Below are 26,051 nucleotides of genomic sequence, written 5' to 3'. Positions count from 1 at the left end.
CACAAGAAACGCTTTTCCGTCCTCCACTTTAAACAGTTTTCGACAAAGCAAAGCAACATTATATGAGCTTCCTAACACCGAATCTAATGCTGAGGACGTCGCACTTTTGAATCATGACGATCGGCAGTGGCGCCTGCTCTGCTCAAGCAACAAAATGGCGGCGTTCACAACACTGTCGGGGAAGAGAGTGCCGATACTCTAAGCGCAGCTCATTTATTGGCTCTAGTTCCCGCGAAACTCCTTTTCCCTGACTGAAACTGAAAGTAAATATGAATAATACACCATCATTATAGCTTATTTTGTTATAACAAAATACACATAATGAGAGGAGGAAGCGGGCGGGTAGGAGAAACGCGGGTTTTATGTGCGACCGTTCTAACCGTCTCAAAAGAAAGAACGCACGAGCTTGCGCTGGTTAAAAAAAAAAAAAGGCACCAAAAGAAAAGATGCGGCACGCTGTGTCCTTTGTTATTATGCGTCTAATTGCAAATTGTTGTGTGTATGTTTATACAGTCGGAAGTTAGTCTGCCTTAGTGGGCGTCTGGTGTCTCAGCTGTATATGAACAATTTAGCCAGTGCGGTACAGCCGCAAACCTGGGGTCTTTAACGTGCACCACGCAGTAGTGATAGACGACCGCACGCCGGTACGATGCTCTTCCAGATCGAAACGGGCAGGGGCGGGGTAGGTTCTGCAGCGCGAGCTTTCGCTCCAAGTGCTCCGAGCTGGTGTGCGCTAGACTAGTGCCACTAAATAAGCTACGCTTCAGAGTAACGACACTTGGCCATATTGTGTCGTAAAATGATGGTTGCCAGTTATCTGAAGCATTATCTGAAATCACAGGAAACGCCTTTCCGCCCTCCAAAAATGTTTAAATAGTTCGTGACAGAGCAAAGCAATATTGCGTGACCTTTCCACAACCGAATCTAATGCTGAAGAAGTCGCACTTTTGAATCATGACGATCGGCAGTTGCGTCTGCTCTGCATACGAGCCAAAATGGCGGCGCCTACAACAATGCCGGGGAACGGAGTGCCGATACTCTAAGCGCAGCTCATTTAGTGGCTCTACGCTAGACCATGCACTCGGCCACCGACACCCCCCCCCCCCCCCCCCCCCCTTCTTGTGCGTCTAATTTATATACAGGTATAAGTATTTGAAGATCAACGATGGACGTCGATCGTCTCGAGGTAATGTAACGTAATAACAATGTATAAATAATAAACTTGTTGAAGGACTGAACGACTAAATTTTTCAATTCTTGGATTGTAATATGGCGGTAGCCTATTGTACTTACTGTTGATGAAGAGCAATATGAGGTGACGAGGTAATTATTAATTGATGAGGCTCCATAAGGACGACGACATTAGTGGGTGTCGAACCACAACGTACAGTGCCAGACTTGTTTCAAGTATCGTGTACCCAAAGACTTTCTACACTCGCAACAGTATAAGGTAGAATCAATGAGGATGCTGCTTTACAGCTGTACGTTGAACAGTAAAACTGCACTGTGCGGAAGTGCGGCTTATTCGATAATATGAGGGACGGATTTCTAGCAGCATTCCCTGATTGACTACTTGGAATAAATGGCCTCGTTGACGTAAAGTGTCCCCGTTCCAAAAGATTCTTGAAGCATACTTAACCCGCAAAGGAGTATGAGGCGAAAAATACGAAAAAGGAGCCTGGTGTGAAAGGTCCAAATCACCACCATAGCTTCTACTATTAAATACAAGGGCAGTTAAACAATACACAAAGAGAGTTTTGTGATTTAGTTATATTTACACTGAAGGTCGTTGATATCCAACGTATTCAGAGAGATGACACCTCCTGGTCAACCAACATAGAGCCTTTTCTACTCAAGTTTTACATGGAAGGCCGCACTTCCGCCGAAATTCCTCACGTAGACGAGTTGTCCGACCGATTAAACTGCCATTAATCTCTATCTGGGAATCTCTCGATCTTTGTTCGTAGGCTACAGTAATATGAGATCGAGGGGTGTGGCTCTTCGCCCGCCGAATATTGCTTCGGCGGGTTTTTTTTCGTGTAAGATGAGACCGGCGCGTGCTGCCGGAACAAGAACCTGGCAATTCTTCCCTGAACTGCTTCTTTCGTAAGCCTCAAAAGGGCTTTTTTTCGTTTCGCACATCATCTGCTCTGCTTGCCCGTTAGTTACAAGATGGTATGGTGCACTAATGTGACACCTCATGCCGGTTTTTTTTCTTCAAAAACTTGTTTATTTTATTTGAAGCAAAATTTTGCGCATTATTAGAGAAAAGTATTTTCGGTAGGGCAAAAGTAGGTAAAAGAGACCGTAGAACGTCAATGACGTGTTTGGACGTCGTGGGAGGCATCATGTAAACTTCCAGCCACTTAGAGCACGCATCGCCCATGGCTCCATAGATAGATACGTTTCGCCACCCACCGACTGAATAGTGTATCGTTTTCAGTTACTGTTCATGATGGCTTTGGATTCAAGGAAGACTTCCAGTCTTTCCACAAAGTTAACCCAGGTTCCAGGACTTTTGTCGAAAGCGGCAAGTGTTCGAAACGTCGACAACGTTGGTAGCCACGTATTGTGCTTGACACTGGACACTTACCATTCGCTGAGAAGAAACTTGCTTGTTCGTCTGCCATGAGTCGTCCGATATGAGGTCATCACCGCAACACCATCTCCCGACAAAACAGGGCTTCATTGTTCGCATGTCCATAGTTAGCAATCACGTCAACTTATAAATTCCCGAACACTCATAACTTGCCGTTGCTAAACGCCGTTCATTAATAGCGTCTTCATTTCAAATAAACGTCTTCCTATTCCTTCTGATGGTTTTCCTAAGCTGTACTTACAACATTATGTGTGTCGGTACTTCCGAAAATATTGCAACGGCGTTTGTTTTACGGGAACTATAATGTAACAACCTTTACAACATCTTCCGGACCCCGTGAAACACAATATTTCGTGACGTTATTTTAGTCGTCATTAAAATGGTGAGGTAAGCACCGTAAATCGCGAAGCAGTTTACTTGACGTCCGCTTCCACTGGTTGAGTCTACTAAGCGTGCATTCCTGCAGAGGAAATTTTTATTGATAGAATATTGGCGCGTCAATCAACATTTGATTCCTTCTTGGCAAGATTTATTGCGAAAGCCTGTTACAACCGCCGAACCGTATGTCCCTATATCAGAAAAGAATTTATACCCAGCCTGACATTCTCGCAGACATCCATTTGCTGGGCCACGCTACTTGAGCTAGCTGAGCACAGCTGGCAGCGGCGCGAGCAAGGCCACGAGGGGAACGTGATGGTGCTCGAGCCATCCCACTGTGAACCAATGTTTCGGCCACCCCACGGGTGTGTGTCACCATCTATTGGTTGAACTAACGCCTTGTTCAAGATGGCTGCCGTGGGACCGCAGCCTTAATTGTCTGTTTTCGAGGCACAACTTAAGAACGTTTTTTTTTGTTTTTTTTCAGCATCCCGGAAGCGAAAGAAAAGAAGGTTAGATCGGCGCGTTGTGCCCTCAGCTTCGTCACAGCGCGCTCTTGGCTGAGATATGTCGGTGACCTTAGAGGATAACGGCAAAGGCTGTGTAAGCGCGAGCGGGTAGCCTTGACTACCATGACGAGATCCTGCACGAGCGTTCGTGCAGCCGCCGAGGCTTCATCCAAAGCAACTAGCTCGCTCTTTTAGGATGCGCGGCTAACAATAGTCCATGCTAAGGTGAGACGAAGTATATCTAATATTCATGATACTGCTTCACAGCGCACAAGATCAGACACACTTAAAAGTAATTTCACGCATACACAGGAAGAACACTCACGCAGCGCTGACTGACAACTCAAGTATATTATGCATCATCTCCATCTTTTTTTGCTCCGATGCAAATGGCAGTGAAACAAAACCAAGGATCATATGAAAAAGAGAAAAGGAAAGATGAAGATGATGCATAATACACTTGAGTTGTCAGTCAGCGCTGCGTGAGTGTTCTTCCTGTGTATGCGTGAAATCCTGTGTATGCTTGAAGGGAGATCGGTGGCCGAGTGGTCTAGCGCACATCAGCTCGGAGCACGTGGAGCGAAAGCTTGCGCTTCAGAACCCAGGATCCTGGGCTCAATCCCTACCCCTGCCCGTTTCGATCTAGATTAGCATCGTACCGGCGTGTGGTCGTGCACGTATCACTACAGCGTGATGCACGTTAAAGACCCCAGGCTAGCGGTTGTACTGCACTGGCTAAGTTTCTCATCTACAGCTGGGAGACTCGTCGCCTGTTGAAGCAACTCAAGTTCTTGGCTGTATAAACAAACACACAACTACAATTTTTGATACACGACCGCACGCCGGTGCGATGCTCATCCAGATCGAAACGGGCAGTGTTGGGGATTGAACCCGGGATGCTGGGTTCTGCAGCGCGAGCTTTGGCTCCACGTGTTCCCAGATGGTGTGCGCTAGAGCCACTAAATGAAAGCCATTAAATGAGCTGCACTTAGAGTATCGGCACTACGTTTTTGGCGTTGTTGTATGCGCCACCATTTTGGTGCTTGTGCAGAGCAGGCGCAACTTCCCATCGTCAAGATTAAAAAGTGAGACATCATTAGCATTAGATTCGGTGTTAGAAAGGTCATGTAATAATGCTTTGCTTTGTCGCGAACTGTTTAAACATTTGCGGAGGACGAAAAAGCGTTTCCTGTGATATTAGAAAAAAAGCTTGAGGTAACTGGCAATTATGATTTTAAGCCACGATATGGCCAAGTGACGTTACTGATGCTCGGATTCCGCCCACGTCTCTTTATCCTTATCCACACACCTACACCGTGTCCTTATCTTTAACGACCTGCTCTGGTAGAGAGTCTGACCAATGAAAAGAGATGGAGACATAAGACAAAAGCACGAAGAAACTTTAATTTAATGGTAGCCAGAAAGTAACACTGTCAGAAAGTTACACAAATCATTTTTGTAATATTGAATATAAATCTTACAAAAGCATGGGTCACAAATCTGTGTTCACGGATGTTTTTAGAAACTGATAAATTTACTACGATTAACCGAATCAAAATATGATAATTTCAAAAAGTTACGGCGAGCGCCGAAATTCTCATCGGACGGGTCGATGGTAGACGACGTCTCCCAGCGCGGTCCGTCCAAGGTGGAGGAGTTCCGGTTGTTGACTGGCTCACTATGGGCTGTGCTCCCTGGTCTTGCACCCACTTCTTGAGATGGCACGCACACACTCGATGGAACTCCAAACTGTGTTTGGCGTGAGGCCGTCGACAGTGGTCTCGTCGCCCCGCTCGACGACGCAATGCGTCCGTTCGCCTCCAAGTGTCTTCTCGCACTGCTCTTTGTTCCTCACACTCTAACCCAGGTTCGCCCACCAAGCACAGAACTTCCCTTTCCCAGACAGCCATTGCCCGCGGATCTGCCCTTTGGCCCTGGAAACAGTTGGCCTTCCAAACCCAAAACATTCCCCGCCGTTTTCAAAGAAACAACCCTGCTAGGTTCTAAGGTCTTTTTCGTATGTTTTTGAGTTTGGTTTGTTTTTGGGCAGAGTTACGAGAAAGCGTGGCTCGTAATATTTATGACTGTGGCCGCTACAGACTCGGCCGTCTGCGGCCCATGGCTTTGGGAACAACCCGAGCCGCGGGCAGGACAGTTAAGTACCGAGGCTACGCGCGTCCCTTCACCGAGCTCGGACGGGCGAGGGAAGGGGAAGGGAACCACCAAGCCCGAGGTGCCGAGAAACACTTCCCGCACGTGTCGGAGACATCGAAGATGAGGGAGGACTCCTGGAAACTATAGCCACTCACGTCGACGCACACTCTGTCCCCGTTTTCCGTATACTATCATTGCCGTTTTGTGTGACAGTCGTTAGCCTACTGTTTTGGTTATTATTTTGCTTTGCCTACAGCGTGCATTTGACTTATCGTTATTCGAAATATACTTTTTTTTTCAGCCATACGAGCGTCGCCTCTTTTACTATTCATTACACTAAACTCGGTCCCAACATTTCTCCACGGTATAAACGTAGTGGCTTTGTCGTTGTAAATAATTCTCCTCTTTTTTTCAATTTCTTCATGTCAGAACTGCTTCGTGTCACACCTTTAATAACCCCGTTTTAAGAGTACTTAAAACTGGGTTTGAAGGGCCTTTAGAACAAACTCATTCAAAGAATCGGCGAATCGGCTCGCGATCTTCAATCTGAACGTACCCAACAGCGCGTGCACTGGTTCGCCGACTTGCTCTGTAGTAGTTGAAGCGTTGTCTAAGTTCATCTCATCGTCCTTTCGCTGCCAAATAATAGTGCAATTCAAACTAACGCAAAAATAAAGTTCGTTAGGTTTTGAAAGTAACCGTAACGGTCGCTCCAAAAATGCGAGTTCATCTTTCCCTCGTCGATTCGAAGCGGGTCCCACGGAGCGGAATTTCGCCTCCCTCGTGAATTTCGGAAAGCACTCCGGATCTACGATTGGAATGAAACATAAGACGGGCAACGTGCGTGTGCCGCTACGCATCGCATGTAGAGAAGTCTAGATAAGAAAGCCTCAGGACTGTCACATGAGGTCTGCCTTTTTGACGTCGGTGCCAGAGTGAAGACGCACCTTTACGTGCAATGCGTGGCGGCGCACGCACGTTGCGCGTTTTAGACATGGGGGGGGGGGGGATATACAAGACTCATAATTAATCGAGTCTTGTATATCCTATTCCAGTACTATGCGCAAAGCGCTAGCTTCCAGATCGGTGTACTAATCAGTTTTCAATATAATTTTATTTTTATATCAAAGCTGTGTTGGCCTCTCCACATTACTCGATTTTTCTGATACATTCTTAACTTTTACATCGTCCAAGATTACTGCTATTGAAAGACCTCATTTATTTTATTATATCGTACTTTTGTGTATGAGTAGGCCGACTTGTAAGCAACGTAAATGATCCTACAGACAACCCTGAAACTGCAGTCGCAGCACCTTGATTAATAAATGAATAAAAAATAGTATGCTTTTGATATTTTTATTTTTCGTGTACAATAAAGAACCCTGGTCGCTTCTAAGGTAAAATCATAATTTTATTTCTGTTTACTCACTAAATGAGAGGCTGAAATATTTTAAACAATGCGAAACACACACTGCTCGCAAGTAGAACCCCTGCAGGTCTATCGCCAAACAAAATGAGCTCGCGTCGGTGCTCGAGTATTTCGTTTAAATAACCTCCAGAACTATGATGCTCGTGAGGGTTTCGGTCACTTGTGATGCCTATTCCGATGTTGGCGTAAACCGCTATTAGCCGTAAAGGCTCTACTGCAGGTATCACACCTGTACGGCTTCTCTCCGGTGTGAGTCCTCTCATGATCCGCCAAGGTGCCTTTCTCAGTAAACGCCCAGCTGCAAGTGTTGCACTTGAACGGCTTTTTTCCGGTGTGAATCTTCTCATGAACCGCCAAGGTGCGTTTCAGAGAAAACGTCTTGCTGCACGTGTTGCACTTGAACGGCTTCTCTCCGGTGTGAATTCTAACGTGAGCTATCAAATGAGACTTCTGCGTGAACTTTTTCTCGCAAACACCACAAGTGAAGGGCCTCTCGCCAGTGTGCGTCCTCTCGTGAATGGCGACAGCCGTTGCGGAAGAGCTTGAGTGAGGACAGAAGCGGCACGGGTGCTTGTCCGGTTGTCGGTGCGTTTGCTGCTTGTGTGGGCCCGAATTGTTGGTCTGGGGAGAGGTGTCGCATCTGTGGCTGTCACGGTCAAAGGTATCCACTTTGTCGCCATAGTATGCTTCGATCCAGTCTGTTGGGATGGCACGACAAAGCAAGAAAGGTGTGAGCTGTTTTTATCGTTTTGAACATGAATTTTGAGTACCTAGTATGAATGCCTGCATCATCCCGGTGCGGTGTAAATAAGGTATTTATTCATTTGAGACGTTAAAAAGGTTCATTCGCAATGCTTGTACAGGCAGCCCCATGGTGCAAAAGCTGTGCTGGCTTACGCATTCTGCTAACCAAGTGCGGAAGGGAACTCAAACCACTGCGGCCGCCGCGGCATAATATTGGCGGTAATGTGTTAAAAGTAACGTCGTTACCGGTAACGCCTTTCTTTTTTCAGTAACGTAGTAACGTAATCGTTACTTTTCCAAAACACTAACGGGTAACGTACTTACGTTACTTATTTCAAGTAACGAATAACCTAGCAACGTTACCCGATACATATTCTTCCGAAAAGCTGAAAAAGGTACACTTATATTTTTTGCGCCTTTCTATATTTGGTTGTACCTTAAAGGGGCCCTGCAACGACTTTTTGACTTGTTTTTAATTGGCACCGAACATGAGCACACTGAACATAGTAACTTCCTTCATGACGTCCCTGGTCCTGGCTTAGGTGGCCTCTAACTAGAGGAGAGGTAGTGAGCTGAGCGAGCGTCACGGCTGCCGCACTCCGTGTCTATGGCTCGATAAGGCGCCACTAAAGCATGTGCTGGATTGGCTGGATGAAGCAGGTGGCGGCATGACACTTCATTGGCCACAAGCGACCGCAAACACGGGGTAGAGGACAGTTCTGTAGCGCCGCCGCGTACATCCGGGACCTTTCTACGCTCGCGGCTTCACAGCTGTGCGGCGCGCGCGTCGGCGCCTGATCCCACTGCACCTTTCAGTACGCGCCGCCTTTTTTCACCACTTTGTGGTGGTTATGTCGACAAGTCATTTCTTGTTTGCGTACTTTATAAACTGCCTTTGTTTCTCTTCTGATCTAATATACTTAGGAAAAACTACTTTCATAAATAGTCGAAACAGTTCGCGCCACAAAACAAAATAGAGCTTTTAGCGACTGTCGTTAGTCGTAAGGCAGGAGCTGGCCAGGACCTGAAACGTCACGATGTCGTCGCATGTTGCGCGCGTTCGGCAGCACGGGGCGCCCCTGTAGGTGGAGGAGACTTCCGCGACGTCCGGGTGAAATAGGACGCACTCATATTTAGTTACTCTCTCCGTGCCCGCTGGGTTGCCCGAACCACAAGAGACGTGAAAACCGCATAAAAAGACTAAATAGGATTGCGGGCCCCTTTAAGTCCAGACGGAGCTGCCGCTACAAGCTCATGGTACCAATCAGAAGGAGTGAAAAGGGCGCCATCATGGTGCTCGGCGTGTCTCTGAACCTGTTCTATCATCGCTGAACCAATCACAAACTAAAAAGGCCCAGTGACTTGAGCTTTTGATGGAGCTTGATTGCTCCCATTAGCTTGTAGCGTCGGCTGCGTCTAGAGTTAAGCTGGAACGTAGCACGCGATCCAAGTAATTCATTATTGCACTCATTCTACTTATTTTCAAAATCTTGCTGTGCTTGCCAAGCAAAAAGTTCCACATTAGAAAAACCCCAACGCCCGCTCCCGTTATCCCGCTGGCAAAAAACGCTGTCACCGAAAGAAAAAGAAAACCACAAAAAGACGTTGTTATTGTGAATTTATAAATAAAAAAGTAACGCAAAAGTAACGTGCATTACTTTTTGTCCGTAACGGTAACAATAATGCGTTCTTCTATTTCGCAAGTAACAAGTACCGTATTTCATTACTTTTTTACGGTAACGCCTAAAACACTAGGGAGTTGTTTTTCGTTTTTCTCTTCCGCTACGGTATCCATAAAGAAAACGCCGCCACTGCGCGTGCGCGCCGTTAGCGTTGTCTACAGTTCAAGGTCATGCGGCGGATTACGGAACGCTATGCGGGTGCTTAGCGGGCTGCGGAAACGCTCTACTAAAACTTTCTACTGCCTCTGAATAACGCTGCCAGTACTGAGCTCTTGGTGATAACGCGTTGACATTCCTAATGTTTGCGAATGGGTATTAAGTAACGCTGAGTCTTCCTCACAACAACACACTTAAAGAAAAGCCGGTGCGTCTACTCTCCCGCACAACAACCGGAGAGCCAATCACGGCAAATTACGGAGGCAGCTCAGCGAATGACAATGCCGAAACATATGTTTAGACTAAAATACGCAGTCTGAGTTGTGACATTAAGCAATGCAAGCGGGACGTTTTGCATTTCTTAACGCCACAACTCAGATTGCGTTTTTTGGTCTCAACATGTGTTTCGACATCGTCATTCGCTGAGTTGCCTCCGTAAGTTGTGGCGATCGGCTCTCCAAGTGCTGTGCGGGAAAGTAGACGCTCGTGCTTCTTTTAGAGCGCAGATTATTAGATTACACAAAATAGCATTCGAAAGGCTAGTAAAAGAATCGTTGAGTACCTTAGCAAAATGAAAATTTGCTAAGATACACAACGATTATTTTAGGAGCGATGTGAAACCGCGAAAAACGCTGTTCGGAATCGACATTGATATGGATATTTTCCAGTCTAAAGCTAAACTTAGGCGACACAAATATTGTTGTGAGAAAAGCCACAATCATTTGAAACAGCCAAACCTTTTTTAAGCTATTTCATGCTTAAAAAAAATAAAAAAAAGTCATAGCATTTTTGAGGGCTCCTCGGTCAACCGAAACTAAAGGAAAAAGGACAATTTTGTAATATAAATCAACAAGTCAGCACGGTGCATTTCTCTGATATCGAATAACATGTCGCTATTGAAACTTCGAGTGCTCGAAGTGAATGCTCCTTCAGTAGAGCCCAGTTTGTTTGTTTACTTTCACTTCAGTTGTAGTTCTCGGACTTCTCGGACCACCTCCCCCTTTCCAAAGAAAAACAACTTTGAATCTTGTTGTAGTACCATCTTTCTGTCTGGTGCAGGCCGCTAATTAAAACGTAATTACGTGTCCACATGAGGGAAACTTTGTGTACCACATAAGACTCCTCACATTTTCCACCTTCTGGGAAAGCCAAGCCTTGAAAAAGGTTTTCTATCCGTGTGGGACCGTTCATGAATACGTAAGCGTGTTCTAAGAGGGTGCGAAGCTGAATAAGTATTGTCCCGTTTGCGTCTTCTCATACCAGGTGCTGTTAGTTCTGTGGGCACCATAAGATTGGGTGCAGAAGTCGCACCGCCGTCCGTCCTCCCCTCCTGGTCCATCTTCCATGGTTGCCAATGGAATTCTGCTCCTTGGAATGAGAGCTCCGCCCCCTTGTCCTCGCAGTCCGTTCTTTGCCATTCGTAGTCGAATGCTGCGTGGGCAGTTTTTGTTAGGCGTGAAGGTCAAATTTCCCTTTGGTCTTTTCTTTTTATTTATACTACACCAACAGAGAAGCCCAACCAGAACGTACTCAAAGAACAAGCAAACAGAGACACATCGTGCAGATAAAGTAGAGAAATTCAGGGGTTTACATTCGTATTGCGGTGTAATCCAAAATTTAAAATAATCAGATCACGAAAAAACACGAGCATCATAACTAGATACTGAATAACCCGAAAACGTCGATTCTAAAAAACGCACGTGAACGAAACATAAAAGCGATCATTCTCTATTAAGCACATGCTTCAAAGGTTTGACTTCAACTTTAAACATGCGGTAAAGGATTACGCCCATACAGACCCGCACAAATCGAGGAACACACAACTGGGTACGGTCAAGGACCGTGGTTAAATTAGAACGCTCCTGCTCCGTAGTGCTGATAAAAGGCAGGTATGTTACAAAAGCAACAACTGTACGGTATATCACCGCTATAGGTTTTGGGAATTACACGTCAACAAAACGTACATGCTGTGTCGGCGAACAAAGGTAAGGAAGATAATTGAAATGTTGCAGGTAGTTGGCTCAGCTGTGGCCATTCCCTATTTGATCTGACTAGTCAGTCCCATTCGTCTGGGAAAGAATGTAGCCCAAAGGTCTGGCAGCGCCATACGTTGACCTGGCTGGTGGCTGGCCGTCTTTCTGAGGAAGCGAAGGGTTCCGCACACTTGCGTTAAGAGGATTTGCGGATAGTTCAGCCTGCAAAGTTTAGAACAATAAGTGTTAATAAACAGTCGCCAACACAAAGTATCTTTACCTGCTTTCAAATATCATCGCATTCGATGAGCAAAACTAAAACTGAAGGGTTCCAGTTCTGGGAAATGGTCTAGTTGGCTATTGATTACTTCGTTAAACTGCGCACTAAATGACTACCGATTACGACGTAGAGACGATAAAAAAGAAGGCGACAAACGAGAAAACACGCATTTGCAGTGCAGTCTCAAGTAAAGAAATGAAGAACACTTTCGAGATTAGTAGCAATCAAACCTCCCCGGTTTGATTGCTACTATAACTGATACTAACTTGTTTAGAAATTCCATCACTAGCTATTTTAGCAGTGACCCATGACCTATTATTATTATTATCCTTTGTTTGTTGTACATTTAATATTGTTGACTTGTTACTATATTACTATCTTTGTTTCATGTATGTGCTCCCCCCCTCTGTAATGCCTTCGGGCCCTGAGGGTACTTTCAATAAATAAATAAATAAATAAACAGGGCAAAGATAATGACAACGTTTGTAAGTTTGGGACACCAAAAAATTGAGTCCCATGTGACTAGACCGTTTCCAAGTTTGAAGGTTTTGGCCAATTACAGCTGACCATTTTGATTTTTATGAGAGATGTTTCATTATGTCTATCCGCCTCGGAGAAGGAAAATGTGTGCCGGTTCCGTCAGGGCTGCATTTGCATCCATGGGACTAATGCGATCATACATAAAATGATATGCAGTGTAGATTCATCAGGCAACCTCGCGTTTTGCCAAAAACTATCATAAGCGGGGCTCATTTCGGAAGAATTGGTTTTAGCTGAGATGCTTGGTTCACGTTGACGAGTTCCCCTGGGACCCTCATGAATAAAGAGCCCTTTTGATTATTCAGAAGTTGATTACAAAACGTTAAAATTTAGTTAACTGATCATTAGTATGAATTGATCACCACTGATCACCAGAGTAAAGTATACTATGCCTGTTGCAACACAAATGTTTTTTTTTTCTTTTTCTTTCCACTCAACACAAGCTCCGAGTGGCTTCCTCCTCTTCATCGTCCCCAATAAAAAGGGAAGCTCAAACGCTTCCCCCCCCCCCCCCCCCCAAAAAAAAAGAAAAAGAGATAGAGGTTGATTAAAGCTTAGTTTTATCCCGTAAATCTGAATTTTGCTTTCATTTTCCCGGAAGTTGTAACTTAACGCCAGGAAACACAAAAAACTTCGGACCAGTAGTTACGTCATAGGAGGATATTTCGGCTTACAAGCGCGTGTCGCTCGTGTGGCGGCGCGTGCAATTGCAATCTTGCCACTACCCCACACTGGTACTAGTCGTGACGTCTTTTTGTGATATCTTTTTTAAATAACGAAAGTACTCATGCATAGGAAGGAAGGAAGGAACACACTGTATTTGCAGCAGCTCATTGTCCGAGTCGCGTTTGCATGCATAGCTTATAGGCGCTGAAGATGCGCGAGAACGGAGATTTTGAAAACCCTTTTTATGGCGGTACACTCCAGGAAGGGGGTGGGGGGGGGGGGGGGGGGTGGAGCAGTACTCCGAAAATAATTTTCTGCTGCCTCCGTGCATGAAATTGAAAAATAATTTCGACATCTCCCTGGAGGCCAAATTAAGACGATTTAAGTGTGTTTCCTCAGATACAAAACCGTTTCAGCTCCACTTTAAAGACGTCTCATTTTCAAGACCGCCATCGCTGAACACTCTTCTAATCCTTCATTAGTTCGTTCGTGCTTTTGTTTACGCCTTTTCAACACCTTCTATCCACCTCCTCTCAAACGACGTCCCGGACACTAAGGATATGGTTCAGGCTGGAACATGGCACATATTAGAGATTTTGTTCATGCCTGTGTCGCCAGCTAGGCAACGAGATAACGTCCTTCTTTTCAAAACCAGTTTTGAAGGTCGGTGTTTGATCCCTGGTGAGAGCGATAGTATTCTCGGTTACTGATTGGACGTGACATCCCAGCGTTTTGCTGTGCGAGAGTTATCGACCAATGATACATCTTTAGTCGGTTCGCGAGTCCTTTTGGTGAAAATTTCTCACTAACACACGAACAGTGAGAAGGGTCTCGCGGCAATTCCTGAATTTGTCCCGAGTGTGCTACATACATAGGAGGATTTGAGCTATGTACTGCAGCAGAGCTTGAGACTTGCAGAGCGAGAGCTCGTTGTCGATCGCATCGAAAGGTGGAGTATAGCAGACCATTATAGTTTCAGCTTGCGTCCCGTATCAGTTCGTCGCGGCACTCGGCTTTTAGCAGACGGCTGCCTTTATTTCGATCCGTTACCGGAAGACGTCAAAGTATTTACTTGTTTTCTTTTTGTCTGCGAATGACTCTTCGTAGCAGACGAATTCCGTTGTTCACATGCGTTAGCAGACTAATCATATGCTGACGTTTTCTTTACTCGCTCCATAAAGTCCCTGTCAGACTGCTCGTACACCCAGCAAAAGGCAGTCGGCAGACACCGTCTGAGGTGCGTTTCCTTCTCGTGTCCTCTCATATTGGGTCTACCAAAACTGTCTGGGGACGTGTTTGAAGCACACATATGTGTGCGCTTCGAACACGTCTGCAGATAGTTTTGGTAGGCCCAATATGAGAGTATACTTTCATAAAAGAACTAATTTTGGCAGTTCACAGACTTGTGACTGATTATGACCGGAGTTGCCTGTGAAGCATCTTGTGACTGCTGATTACCATGACAAAAATCTATAGATAAATTCTTCTGAACTTCTGTTAAACATTTTTTGAGATCGTATTGAAACTTTTTTAAACTTTTTTGAGGTTTCCCAGAGTTTATTTCGACAATTTACTTAATTTCTGGTTAAAACTGGCGAAAATAATCCCTGGACAAGGTAAGAAGAGGGTCAAAAAACAAGCACAATTAGGTGACTGGTGCGCGACCGAAATAATTCGCCTGGTCCGGGTATCGAACCCGGGACCTCTCCGTTTTTAGTGGAGCGCTCTATGAAAAGAGCTAACCAGGGGGTGAACGTCAGTAGAGAAAACAGGTTTTATCAGCTGCCACCAGTGTAACACCAAGAAGGGTGAAAGGCTGGCATTTTATGGCAGAATAACGTTAAAAAACGAGGAAGACAGTCGATTATTTCTTAAATTCATATTTTGGATTTTGTTAGGAAACAGTGTCCCTGTGACATTTGAACGCACTATACATATCCCACAAATACACATTAGAAACGAACACAAACACCAAGAAGCACTCAACACCAGATGCGCAGTCCCGTTAATCGCTCCAGAGCCTCTTATAGCCTATATATTGAAAGTAATAATTTCGCCGGTGACCACCTCAGCACTGATTAAGGTTCCAAGTGTCCGATCTTCTCCTCGGGAGTCTGTCAAAAAGAAAACAGTGTTTCGAAGTTCGTGGACTCTATCTCTCACTAAAAGGCATTGGTAAAACTAATATTAATTCGGCGCAGTCGCGAAAACATCCTCAAAAACAGGTCCTAAAAGAAATGTTATTGCTTCCCTGCTTAGCATCACACGGGACGAAGGGAGTAAAAGCAGATCTTCCACTTTAAAATAGTTATTTCGGTTTTCTTTAGCAGTTGGCTACTTTAAAGGAACGCGGAAACGAAAATTGAAATATACAAACTTCGTTCGGAAATGAGTCAAGCATGACGGATAACAACCGTAAACGATAATCGCACGTTTGTCTTTTGAACGACTGGCTATATTTTATATACACTGGCTACAGGGAGTGAATGGAACATTTGAAACAGGAAGGAAACATAACTGCAGCCCTTCTGATGACACTGTCAGCAGGAAGTCAGCAGAAAAAAATCAATATAAAGTTAATTAGAAAGTCAACAGATTTTCGTTTGACTCAGGCTGGAGAAAATCATCAGAACAGTTTCAACACAAAATGAAAATACTTTCTCCTTACCGTGTCACCAGGAAGTCAAAGTAAAAAGAAAGCAATCACAGTCAACAAGAAGTCAACACGTTTTCAATACAATTTCAAAAAATCATCGTTGTAAGGGGACCGGCCGCTGCGCTGCTGGTCATATGTAGTCGCCAGTGTTTTCAGCATCTGCGGTTGTAAGCATGACAGCAATAAATGTGTAACCCTACCGTATACTTGAGCAAACAATAAATCAAATACACATATGGCACATGTTTCACCGTTTTAGAAACAAGACTCCACCTCCAGACATTTTGACATAATAAAACAAAAGTAAGAGACACTATTCAGTTGGTCCGCGTTAAGACGTACTTAGTGGGATAATACAGCTTACATAAATGAATGCACGAAAGCCGCCATTGGCTTTTCAATTTGGGAAGGGGCGGTTGGTCGGCAAAGTAATGTATGGCAGACAATGAAAAGTTCGCGCGCAGCAGGCTCAACTGTAGTCATCTCATTTGATCTGGCTCTGTGGCATTTCTGTGAAGACAAAATGTAGCAGAAATGCGTTGCACCGCTTAGAGGTGTCTTGGCGGGTGACACGAAACCTTCGCAAAGCAGCGAAGTGTCGTTCACATCTGCGTCAAAATTCCTGCCTAGTTTGTCCTGCAAGGTTTACAAAGACGACGGTTAAGAAACAGCAAAAAACGGAAACCGACAATACTTGTTGGTGCCTTTCACTACGCATGACCAGAAATACTAAAACTGGGTGCCAAATTTAAAAAAAAACACAAAAAAGCAGGTATGTCAAGTGGGGCATGACAGATTAAACTTAAGCTTTACATTTGAATGAGATGATTATGCACTGATCACCCCAACCAGGTCATGTTCAGAGCCAACCTAGTGAATCTGTACATGAGATATATCGTCCACTTTAACCCATGCTATATAATATATAGATGCTATATAATATATAGAATATATAGATAATAAAGATGAGACCAATGAGGTCTCAGATTTATGAGGGTGAACGGAGTATAGACGCGTTTGCGTCGTCGGGTAACAGCCATCTCAGCTTTTCCTTCTTCTTAGATGTAGTTTTGATTTTGTTGTCTACAGTGTGAATCTTCTTTCCTTTGTCATTCCGCACTGCCTTGGCCGACTGTTAAAGAGACACATCACGTATGAGATTAACAAATTGTCATGTTTTCTAGCTAGAGGAATACCCCAGCTGTCTACGTCTGCCGGTTCATAGCTCCAGTCCTGGACAACATGACAACTAGGCTGAAGAGGCAGCGGTGGCTCCAGAGTAGAATGCCTGAATGTTGCTTGGTGGCCCTCACAGAGTGGTGGCAACTCTTCCGTCTGCTTACGGAGTCTCCATCTTGTCTTTTATGAGCGCATTACGCTGTTATTGTCATTGAACATAACCACTCGTGAAAAGGCACCGGTTCACCCCAAAAACACGCAGTGTTACAAATTACAACAAGTACGCGTTTGTTTTCGGCATCTGTCAGGATGGTGGAGGCATCAGAATTAATTGGGGGGCTAGTTGGTTGAACATCTAGACGGTGGTTTTGAAAGCGCAAAAAACTGAGAAGAGAAGGAAGGGACAGGACAGAGCGCTCTGTCCTGTCCCCTCTTTGTCTTCTCAGTCTTTTGCGCTTTCAAAACCCCCGTCTAGACGGTGGAGGCATACTGGTGGCCACAGTCAGGAAAAGGGGCCACTTGCCCTCCCAAAGGATGTCGCCACTCTTGCAAGGTGAAGCCAGCAAGCAACATTGAGGCACTCTACCCCCGAGCCATCCACAACGATTGCTTTACGGCGATAGCTTTATGGGCGACACTTTGCTGAGATTTCGGCGGGGGGATATGTGATCGAGTGGTCTAACGAGTCTCAGCCAGCAGCATGGAGTTGCGTTGCAGAATTTTATGGGTTCATACCCCTTCCGATCTAGATGAGTTCCGTACCGGCACGCGTTCGTGTAATCGCTACTGCGTGAAGCACGTTAAAAAACCCAGGTTATCGGTCGTACTGCACTGGCGAAATTTCGCATCTTCAGAGAAGAGACAAGTCAACCGTTGCGCCGTACTAGTATCAAGGCCACATAAGCATGCAAGCAACAAACTTTTAAATTTCTACGTCGTCCGCTATCGTCGCCGCTACAAAAAAAAAAGGAGAAAAAAAAACTTTATTTCCGCTAGTCGGGTTTTCTCGTCCGCCATGCTGCACGGAGATAATGTAACCCTATCCCGCTAGTAACAACGCGACGGAAGAAGTCTTCCGTGTCGTCTGCTTGAAGGAATTGTTTTCATACATGTGGGATGGTCCGGGGGGTTGTAACCGAAGGCTTCAGCGGCGGTCTCTAATCAGGAAGCGTCAAGCCTACTCCCACACCCCGCAGCTTCCCGCAGCTTGAGTAGGGCGGGTCCGAAAGTCAGCCGCAACAAATCATCCCTTTTCTAAAAAGGAGCAGCACGAACCACAATAAGACTGAATCCAACAGTGTTTTATATAAAAAAATGAAAAGAAAAACACTGTCCCAATATCCTTGCGCCGAAAAGGTTAGATAAAAAGCTCACCCTTTCGACACCGTCGCGACAGCGTAGTCCAGAGTAGAGCACTACGGACCGGAGGGGGGATCAGTGGCCGAGTGGGCTGAAGCGCACACCCAGCTCGACGCGCGTGGAGCGTAAGCTGGCGCTGCAGATCCCAGGGATCCTGGGTTCGAGCCCCACCCCTGCCCGTTTCGATCTGGATGAGCATCGTACCGGCGTACGGTCGTGTATCACTACTGCGTGGTGCACCTTAAAGACCCCAGGTTTGCAGTGGTACTGCACTGGCTAAATTTATCATATACAGTGTAAACCAGTGTCGCCCTCCCTGGCAGACCGACCTTACGCTGTATAAATTACTGTCACAAACGTGCCTGGGCCAGTATGTAAATTAGTTGCAAACAACATTAAAAAGACAAAGGCCACAGCTCATGTGCACACACACACACAAAAAAAAAATGTTCGACCGGTTGACAGGCCCTAGGTCTACGCCTGGTGTAAAAGTTAGCAAAGGAGGCGACCACAGGGAAAGGATAAAATCACAAGATATTTACTAACTTCAAACTACAACGAAAAGCTCTCGCCAAAACCGCAGGCGACGTACGCTCGCGAACAAACAGAAACAAAACCCCGAAGAGTCGCTCAATACAAGCCGCAGACTCAAAGCGCATGGGCGCAACAAAATTCAAGTAATAATAAAAGTCTTATCTGCCGGATCGTCGGTGGTCCAGGAATTGGATGCCTCCTCCGTGGTCTTGGTCCAGTCCGTCGGACGATTTTCTCGGGCGAACTTCCTCGCACTGCAACACTAGCACCACGCGGTACTACACAGGAAACCAACAAAACTCGAGGAAGGACAATGACGTTCCAACGGCGGGCTCAAATCCACGTCGTCTTCACGACCGCTGGACGGGAGAGCAACGTCTCCGACAGCTCTCGGGATTCTTTTCCAACATAACAACGCGATCTCTCTCTCTCTCTCTCTCTCTCTTTCGCAAAATTTCCCCTTTCTCCTTTTCGTTTTTCCAGGAGAAAAACAAACAACCAGGCAACAGAAAATTACTTTTACATTCCATCCAGCTTCAACAGCGTCGCTGGAAGGTTTTTGGGGACGTGGTCACGCGACACCCTCGGTTGGACGCGTAAAGAAAGCGGCCCTTCCGCTAACGAGCCAGACACCCGACCGTTCCCCTTAGGCATCCCCGTATGGCGCGACCGAACGCAAGCCCAACACAAACAAAACAAACCTTCGGTTCATGGTACGACGCCTACACAAAGCGGCTTTAACGTAAATTAAACCGGGGTGCGGCAAGCTTCCCTTCCGTACAGTCGGCATGGCCCAATAAAAGAATACACACACAGAAAGCCTTCAGTTCTCGGTATGCCGCGTACAGAAGGCGGAGGAGAGATAAAGATCAAGTCCCCGACTCCCCGGTCGCTTCGTTTCGGGATACTCGGCCTACCCCGACACACCACCCACACAAAAGAGATAATAAGAAAAAAAAAACGACAAAACAGTGTAAAAAATTTCGGCGATTCGTGACAATCATTAAACGTCCAATTTGACTTTTAGCACGGGCCGAAATTTCTAGGTCCGGCCCGACGCGGCCAGGCGGCACGGTAGAGGCCCGGCCCGGGCCCGGCACGGGCCCGGCCCGAGCCCGGCCCGAGCCCGGCATAATATATACTTTCTAGGTCCGGCCGGACCCGGCCCGGAAGAGACACTGCCCGGGCCCGCCCCGAGCCCGGCATAATATATACTTTCTAATTCCGGCCCGACCCGGCCCGGAAGAGACACTGCCCGGGCCCGGCAAAATTTTTAGACAGAATCTTGAGCCCGGCCCGAGCCTAACAATTCTTTTTTTAATGTAAGCCTGAGCCCGGCCCGAGCCCGACAGGTTATATACATGAGCCCGAAAAAGTTTGCTGGCTTTAACTAGGGCTGGGCAATTGATCGATTAACCTACCGGTTAATCGATTAATGCTTTAATCGCGATTAACTTTTCAACCGGTTAATCGATAAAATTTCCACAAACCAAAAGAAAGTAAACATTACACGCGTTCAGCAGGCAGGCGTGGACCAGTACACATGTATGGAGGGCACCCCTTAGGTCAAAATTCTGCCTAAGGTAAACTGTAAAGGCAAGATTCGTAACTCCTCACAAGTGCAGAAGGTGACACGTGTCTCGACCACTTCAACGCCGTTTGGGTGTCCGTTCAGCGCTCAGCGTTCAGACTATTGTAAACAATCAAAGAAGGTCATTCATGCCGGAGAATTTCAGCGAACCTCTTGCCTCATGCAGCAGAAGTAATAATCTGCGAATGTGAATGCCTTTGAACATGTTAATAACTACACATCGAGGTTGATCCCATAATCAAAATTGTATATTGCGCCGTTTACCACATATTCAGCAAAAAAAAAAAAAAATATATATATATATATTTACTCGAATGTAACGCGACCACGATTGTAACGCGAAAGGTGACTTTTCACAGCGCGAAAAAAAGAAAAAAGAACACGATTGTAACGCGAGTTAAGTGAGGGGAAAAAAGTACCTTAAAAAGTACAACGTGGTCCGCGGAAGCCTTTTCGGCCGGGTTCACACTTGAAAAGCGCTTCACGCTGTAGCCTCCACCCACGGATAGTCGATTCTGTCTCATCTACCCGTCGATCCGCGGCAGAGTTTCCGATTTCCTCAGCCATGATCATTGCACTTCTTTTAAAGCGGGCGTCGTACTGAGCTCGTCGCGTCGCCATTTGCTCGAGTCTAGTCGCGGATGCACGTAGCAGCACTCACAAAACACGGGCAACACGGGCACATGGGTACGGTAACCCTAACAGAAAGAGAAAGCGTCGTGAAGGTAACCCGTAACCCTAAGACCCTAACATGGGCGCAACGAGTCGCAAACAAGAATAGGATCGGATTGGCTGTTTCCAGCGTGTATATGTTGCCAGCACAAGATTGAAAGATCGCGAGATTTGTCGTAGCCATTTTAAAGAGCCTGTGCGGCGACACCGCCAAGGCAAATTTTGAGGCGTTTCGATTATAACGCGAACCCCCAAATTAGGTAAGGGAAATTTGGAAAAAAACTCGCGTTACATTCGAGTATATATATATATATATATATATATATATATATATATATATATATATATATATATATATATATATATATATATATATATATATATATATATATATATATATATATATATATATATATATATATATATATATATATATATATATATATATATATATATATATATATATATATATATATATATATATATATATATATATATAAATATCAGGGTGTCGAACCGGAACCGAACCGAACCAAAAACCGGAACCGAACCGGTATTTTTTCCGGAACTGAACCGGAAAAGAAAAACGGTTCGGCCACGCGCTGTTGACAATGAATGTGCTATCAATGCCGTTTGTTTTTTAGGTGCCGTCAACTGACACCCACCTCGCTTACATATTTTTCTTTTCCACTCAGTCTTAGGAATATAAACGCTGCATCCATAAATCTTGACATAGGAACCAGTATTGCGCTGGTCGCGGCTTGCACAGAAAAGAGAGAATTGAAAGGCTGTGCAAAAAAAAAAAAAAAAAAAAAATCGCGTCACGGGATTTCGTTTTCCTACAATGTCGTAAATCCTAAATGCTGCTGTGTGCTCATTTGGTAACACGTTTCTAGAACGCGCGAGTTCTTGAAGCTTGCTTCCATCGGAATGAGAAAAGAAAAGGCTCTGGAGTTTGATAATAATGCATCCGGTTTCGTATAGGCGCTTAGAAGCTAACATATTTGTGAGACAGCGAACTCTTCTATTTTAATATTTATCCTATTACGTCCTTCTGGCGTTGTGTTCGGTGAAGTGTTTTTCATATTCCGTATCTTGTTTAATGAATACTTCTTTACGGGTCTAGTTTGAGTTACCGAAGGCTAGTTCAAATAAAGAAAGCTGTATTTTCTCCCCACTGTTCCTTCAATTGCTTACACGCCGAGGTGGCGGGATAGTTAGCGAGTTGGCGGGATAGTTAGCGAGGTGGCGGGATAGTTAGCGAGCCGGGCCGAACCGGTTCGCGAACCGGTTCGCGGATCGAATTAATCGAACCGGAACTGAACCGGAACAAAATAAATTTACCTGAACCTGAACCGTAACCGAACGCGTATTTTTTTCGGTTCGACACACTGATATATATATATATATATACATATTAATTTTGATTGATTTAAAGATATTGTGCATAAAAATGAACGAGACCGATTAATTAATCGATTAAAGGCCGGCGATTAATCGAGCTAAAACTTTTAATCGACGCCCAGCCCTAGTTTTAACCTAAAAACTTTCTAAGCATAAAGGGAGCATATTCGATTTGAATTTATTTTAAACTTGGACAGAGTTTTTTTGTTTTTTTAGACGCAATAAATATCCGGATTTCAACAGTGAATTTTCGAGAATATGAGCGAATTATGCACTTCGTAATTGATTTTGAAAAGAAAAAAAAAGTGGGCAATACTCTTCTACTGCATGCATTCCTTGAAGAGATATTGGACTTTTTGTTGTTCAATTCGTTTCACAAACAACTTTCCTCTCCACATGTTTTTTTTTTTTTTTTTGTCAAGAAACAATCGTGATTACGTTTGTGTAAATCGTCAAAAGGCTGTATAAGGATAAAATTCTCTATGGTAGTGGGCTTATCTTTAGTGGCATGCCTCCTCCACAAAACGCAAAATAAAACTCACGTTTTTTGTTTTTTTTTATTTTGAAAATCATTGGAAAAAGACACTTATGTTGTAACCTGTGACTGGAGTGCCCTCGTTTTCATGAATGGACATGCCCATTATCCTGGTGGAATCATATACGCTTCCTTCAATCCACATGAAAGCTTTCTAAGTGCAAGACGTCTGTTTTTTTTGTTTTTTTTTTTAACGGCGTCGTAGAGATTTTGCATTTCGCTTATTTGTTATAATTGAACCCAAAAGATCAATGAGCACACTTTTTGTTATTAACAATATAGAATTTGCGACACACGACTGCCCAGCCACGGTCCGGGCCGGCCCGGCCCGGCACGGCCAAAAACTTTTTTGTTCAAGCCCGAGCCCAGCCTGGGATCGGGCATTCGGGCTGGCCCGGGCCCGTGCAGTGCTTTTGTCCATAGCGAGCCAAGGAAGTCCTTCGCCACACGTCCAATCTCTATCGCTTCCGAGAGAGGAGACTGCGTGTGCGTTCCCGAAGCCGGGAACAAGCGTCGACCTACTCCCCCCGCGGGTGTCGTCCTTCATAAAAATAACTATATAAGTTCCCGGATGAGCGGGGGAACGGAAAATGGTCCCCCCTGCAGAGAGTGAAGAGGAGAGCCCCCCAAGGAAGGCGGCTCTCTTCACGAACAGGTTGGAGCTCACGGCAGCCGGCCGTGCGTTCCAAACCACGGCCGTTATACCGGCCATCGAGGAAGGGCCACCAATGATCCCCACATCGCCCCCTCCTTAAAATGTATGGTGGGCCTGCCTGACATATAAAAATGAATCCAATGGCTCTCTTAAAAAAAACAAAATAAAAAGGAACAGCAGGCTTACCCGAGCCCAAGGGGGCTCGAAGTCATCGTCCCTGCCCAGCGGTCTACAGGCCACAGCAGGTCGAAATCAACGTCCACGTCGATCAGGCCATGGAGTCCACTGGGCCCGGCCTGGCCTTCGGTGGGCGGCGTTGGCGGTCTCGGTGGCACAGTCGCTGGGGCCGAAGCAGCCACTCCTTGTAGTCCGGCTGCTGCCAGGGCGGTGGCAGCAAACACAGGGAGTTAGAAGTGTGTTGTTGTTCCTCCCGGTGGTGTGGGAGGCAGGTTCCGCTCCGATGGTCTGGAGCGTGGTGGCACGAACGTCACTGAATGACGGGTCGACTCACTGCTTATAGAGAACTATGTGCATTTATTTACACTGTAGTTACACGTCCCAACTTGGGAGACCATCCCGCCTCGTCTAAAGTCTCGACCCCCGTCACGAATTCGTCTCAATCACATCCAAAGTCCGAATCCCCTCAAAATCCTCTCCGTACTTTTTTTGTACGCCCGTAGGGGCCTCCTTTCCCCTCAGGAACCGACCAATTTCTTCAAATTCCACCACTCACACGTGGTACACTGTTATCCAATGGTCGGCGAGCTGTCATCCTGGCGCTCCAACCGCCAAACTTAAATTCCTTGTAGAGTTCTCTGCAATTTTCCCAGTCTGACTGGCGCCAACCGCTAAGTTATTGCATCGGGCAAAAAGCAACAATTTTACCACTAAGCGACAAAACCCTCTTATACAGGCACATTCGGCTAAAAGCCACAAGCAGCTGGAAGAACGGGCTGTTCCAGGGATCTGTCCGAGCAGACTTCCGAAACCCGAGACGTTTCTTAACGACCGCGGGGGAACCGCTCCCCCCTCTCGGCCGCTCTGCCCACGCCAATGCTCCCTACAAAACGCCGACACACACAAAAAAAGCTAAAAAAAAAAAAAAAAAAAAAAAAAAACGTTGACGCAACTTTGGAAAGTTCTAACAAAATAAAACACCTTAATAAATAAGCATGGTTTCTATATACTTATTAACTCAGGGTCCCGGACCAGCCGAGCGCCGAAGCACCGGATGGCTCGATGTTCCGCCGGGTCGTCCACGCGCCGAGTCCTCTAACGTCACCGTTCCTGCCGTTGGCCCGGCTCCGGTGGAACAAGGACCGGTCGTGCCCGTCGCCGTGGAGCCGCAGTACGCCACAGATGAGGCAAAAGACATCCTCTGTCCGAGATGGGGCAAGGTTTGGCAGAAAGACCCCAAAATGTATTTGGAAATACAAATACTGGGATACATGAGAATTGTAGCGAAAATACTGATACTAAAATATATCTGTAAGAATCAATCGCGATACGTGTCAGAAAAACACTAAAAATATTCAAAAAGGCCTTTAGATATACAAATACAAGAATTTTAAGGTGGGCAGAAATACATATACCGAAATACTGTTACTACAATAGATTGTTAAAATTTGTTTGAGACGCCAACCGAGATGAAGCTCTAAGTTTGAAGTGGAAGTTTTGGATTCCGAAATTACTTTCCCGCAGGCGTCGCACTTCGCCTTAAGGCCAGTGATTCCGGACGAAGAGGAGTCTTCAGTGGGCTCAAGAAACGTTCCCTAACACCATGTCTGTCTGAGGAGTTACGCGAAAAGACTTCGACCTCTAAATAAATTCTATGTCGCCTTAAATCTCATCAAAACGTCACCACGCTCCTGTCCAATAAGGGCGCCCCTTTCAACAGTGATCGCATGACGTCACGGTGGAATGAGCTGGTATTCGTGTATCTGTGGGTCTGGTCTTCAACATGAAACTTTACCTACGCTGCTGTATGAAAGGACAGTACGCACTTTCCTTGTAGGTGACCTCGCTGAAGATCGTGCAGGCAGTTGCATTTGGAATTTTCGAAAGTAGTGGACCACCTGAAGAATCCTGGGACACATGTCTTGTCTTCTGTTATGGTTGAAAAAACCGACACGGTGGCATCGCTGTTGTGACGATCTTTTCTGCTGACCTGCCGACGCACGGATGGTGTGAGGGCCCACGAAGAAGGAATAAGTTTAAAGATTAACTGTTTATTACGGAAAAGGAAGGTCTGCCTGATTCAGTAGGACGGGCAGAAGAAACTAGAAACGCTGGCTTGGAGAATCTGGAGGCGAAGACGGCGGAGAGGCGATGTCGGCGGGCAGAGGCGAGGGCGAGA

At 45.7% G+C, this 26,051-nt stretch overlaps 1 protein-coding gene and 1 pseudogene across 1 annotated transcript; both read right to left on the bottom strand.

Annotated features, from left to right (window-relative positions):
* Window positions 1-7,225: 7,225 nt before the first annotated feature.
* On the bottom strand, window positions 7,226-7,970 carry LOC120838274 (putative zinc finger protein 702). Its single transcript, XM_040208119.2, has 2 exons — window positions 7,967-7,970; window positions 7,226-7,767 (listed from the first exon to the last, which is right to left on the bottom strand). Exons 1-2 carry the CDS (start codon window positions 7,968-7,970, stop codon window positions 7,226-7,228), a joined length of 546 nt encoding a protein of 181 aa, XP_040064053.2.
* Window positions 7,971-15,178: 7,208 nt separating this feature from the next.
* LOC121837636 lies at window positions 15,179-25,768 on the bottom strand (annotated as a pseudogene).
* Between the last annotated feature and the right edge of the window lie 283 nt (window positions 25,769-26,051).

Source organism: Ixodes scapularis, unplaced genomic scaffold (genome assembly GCF_016920785.2).
Source record: "Ixodes scapularis isolate PalLabHiFi unplaced genomic scaffold, ASM1692078v2 PGA_scaffold4__175_contigs__length_147842914, whole genome shotgun sequence".
NCBI classification, from domain to species: domain Eukaryota; kingdom Metazoa; phylum Arthropoda; class Arachnida; order Ixodida; family Ixodidae; genus Ixodes; species Ixodes scapularis.
Note: the sequence above shows the minus strand (reverse complement) of the source record. Positions and strands in the feature narration are given on the sequence as shown.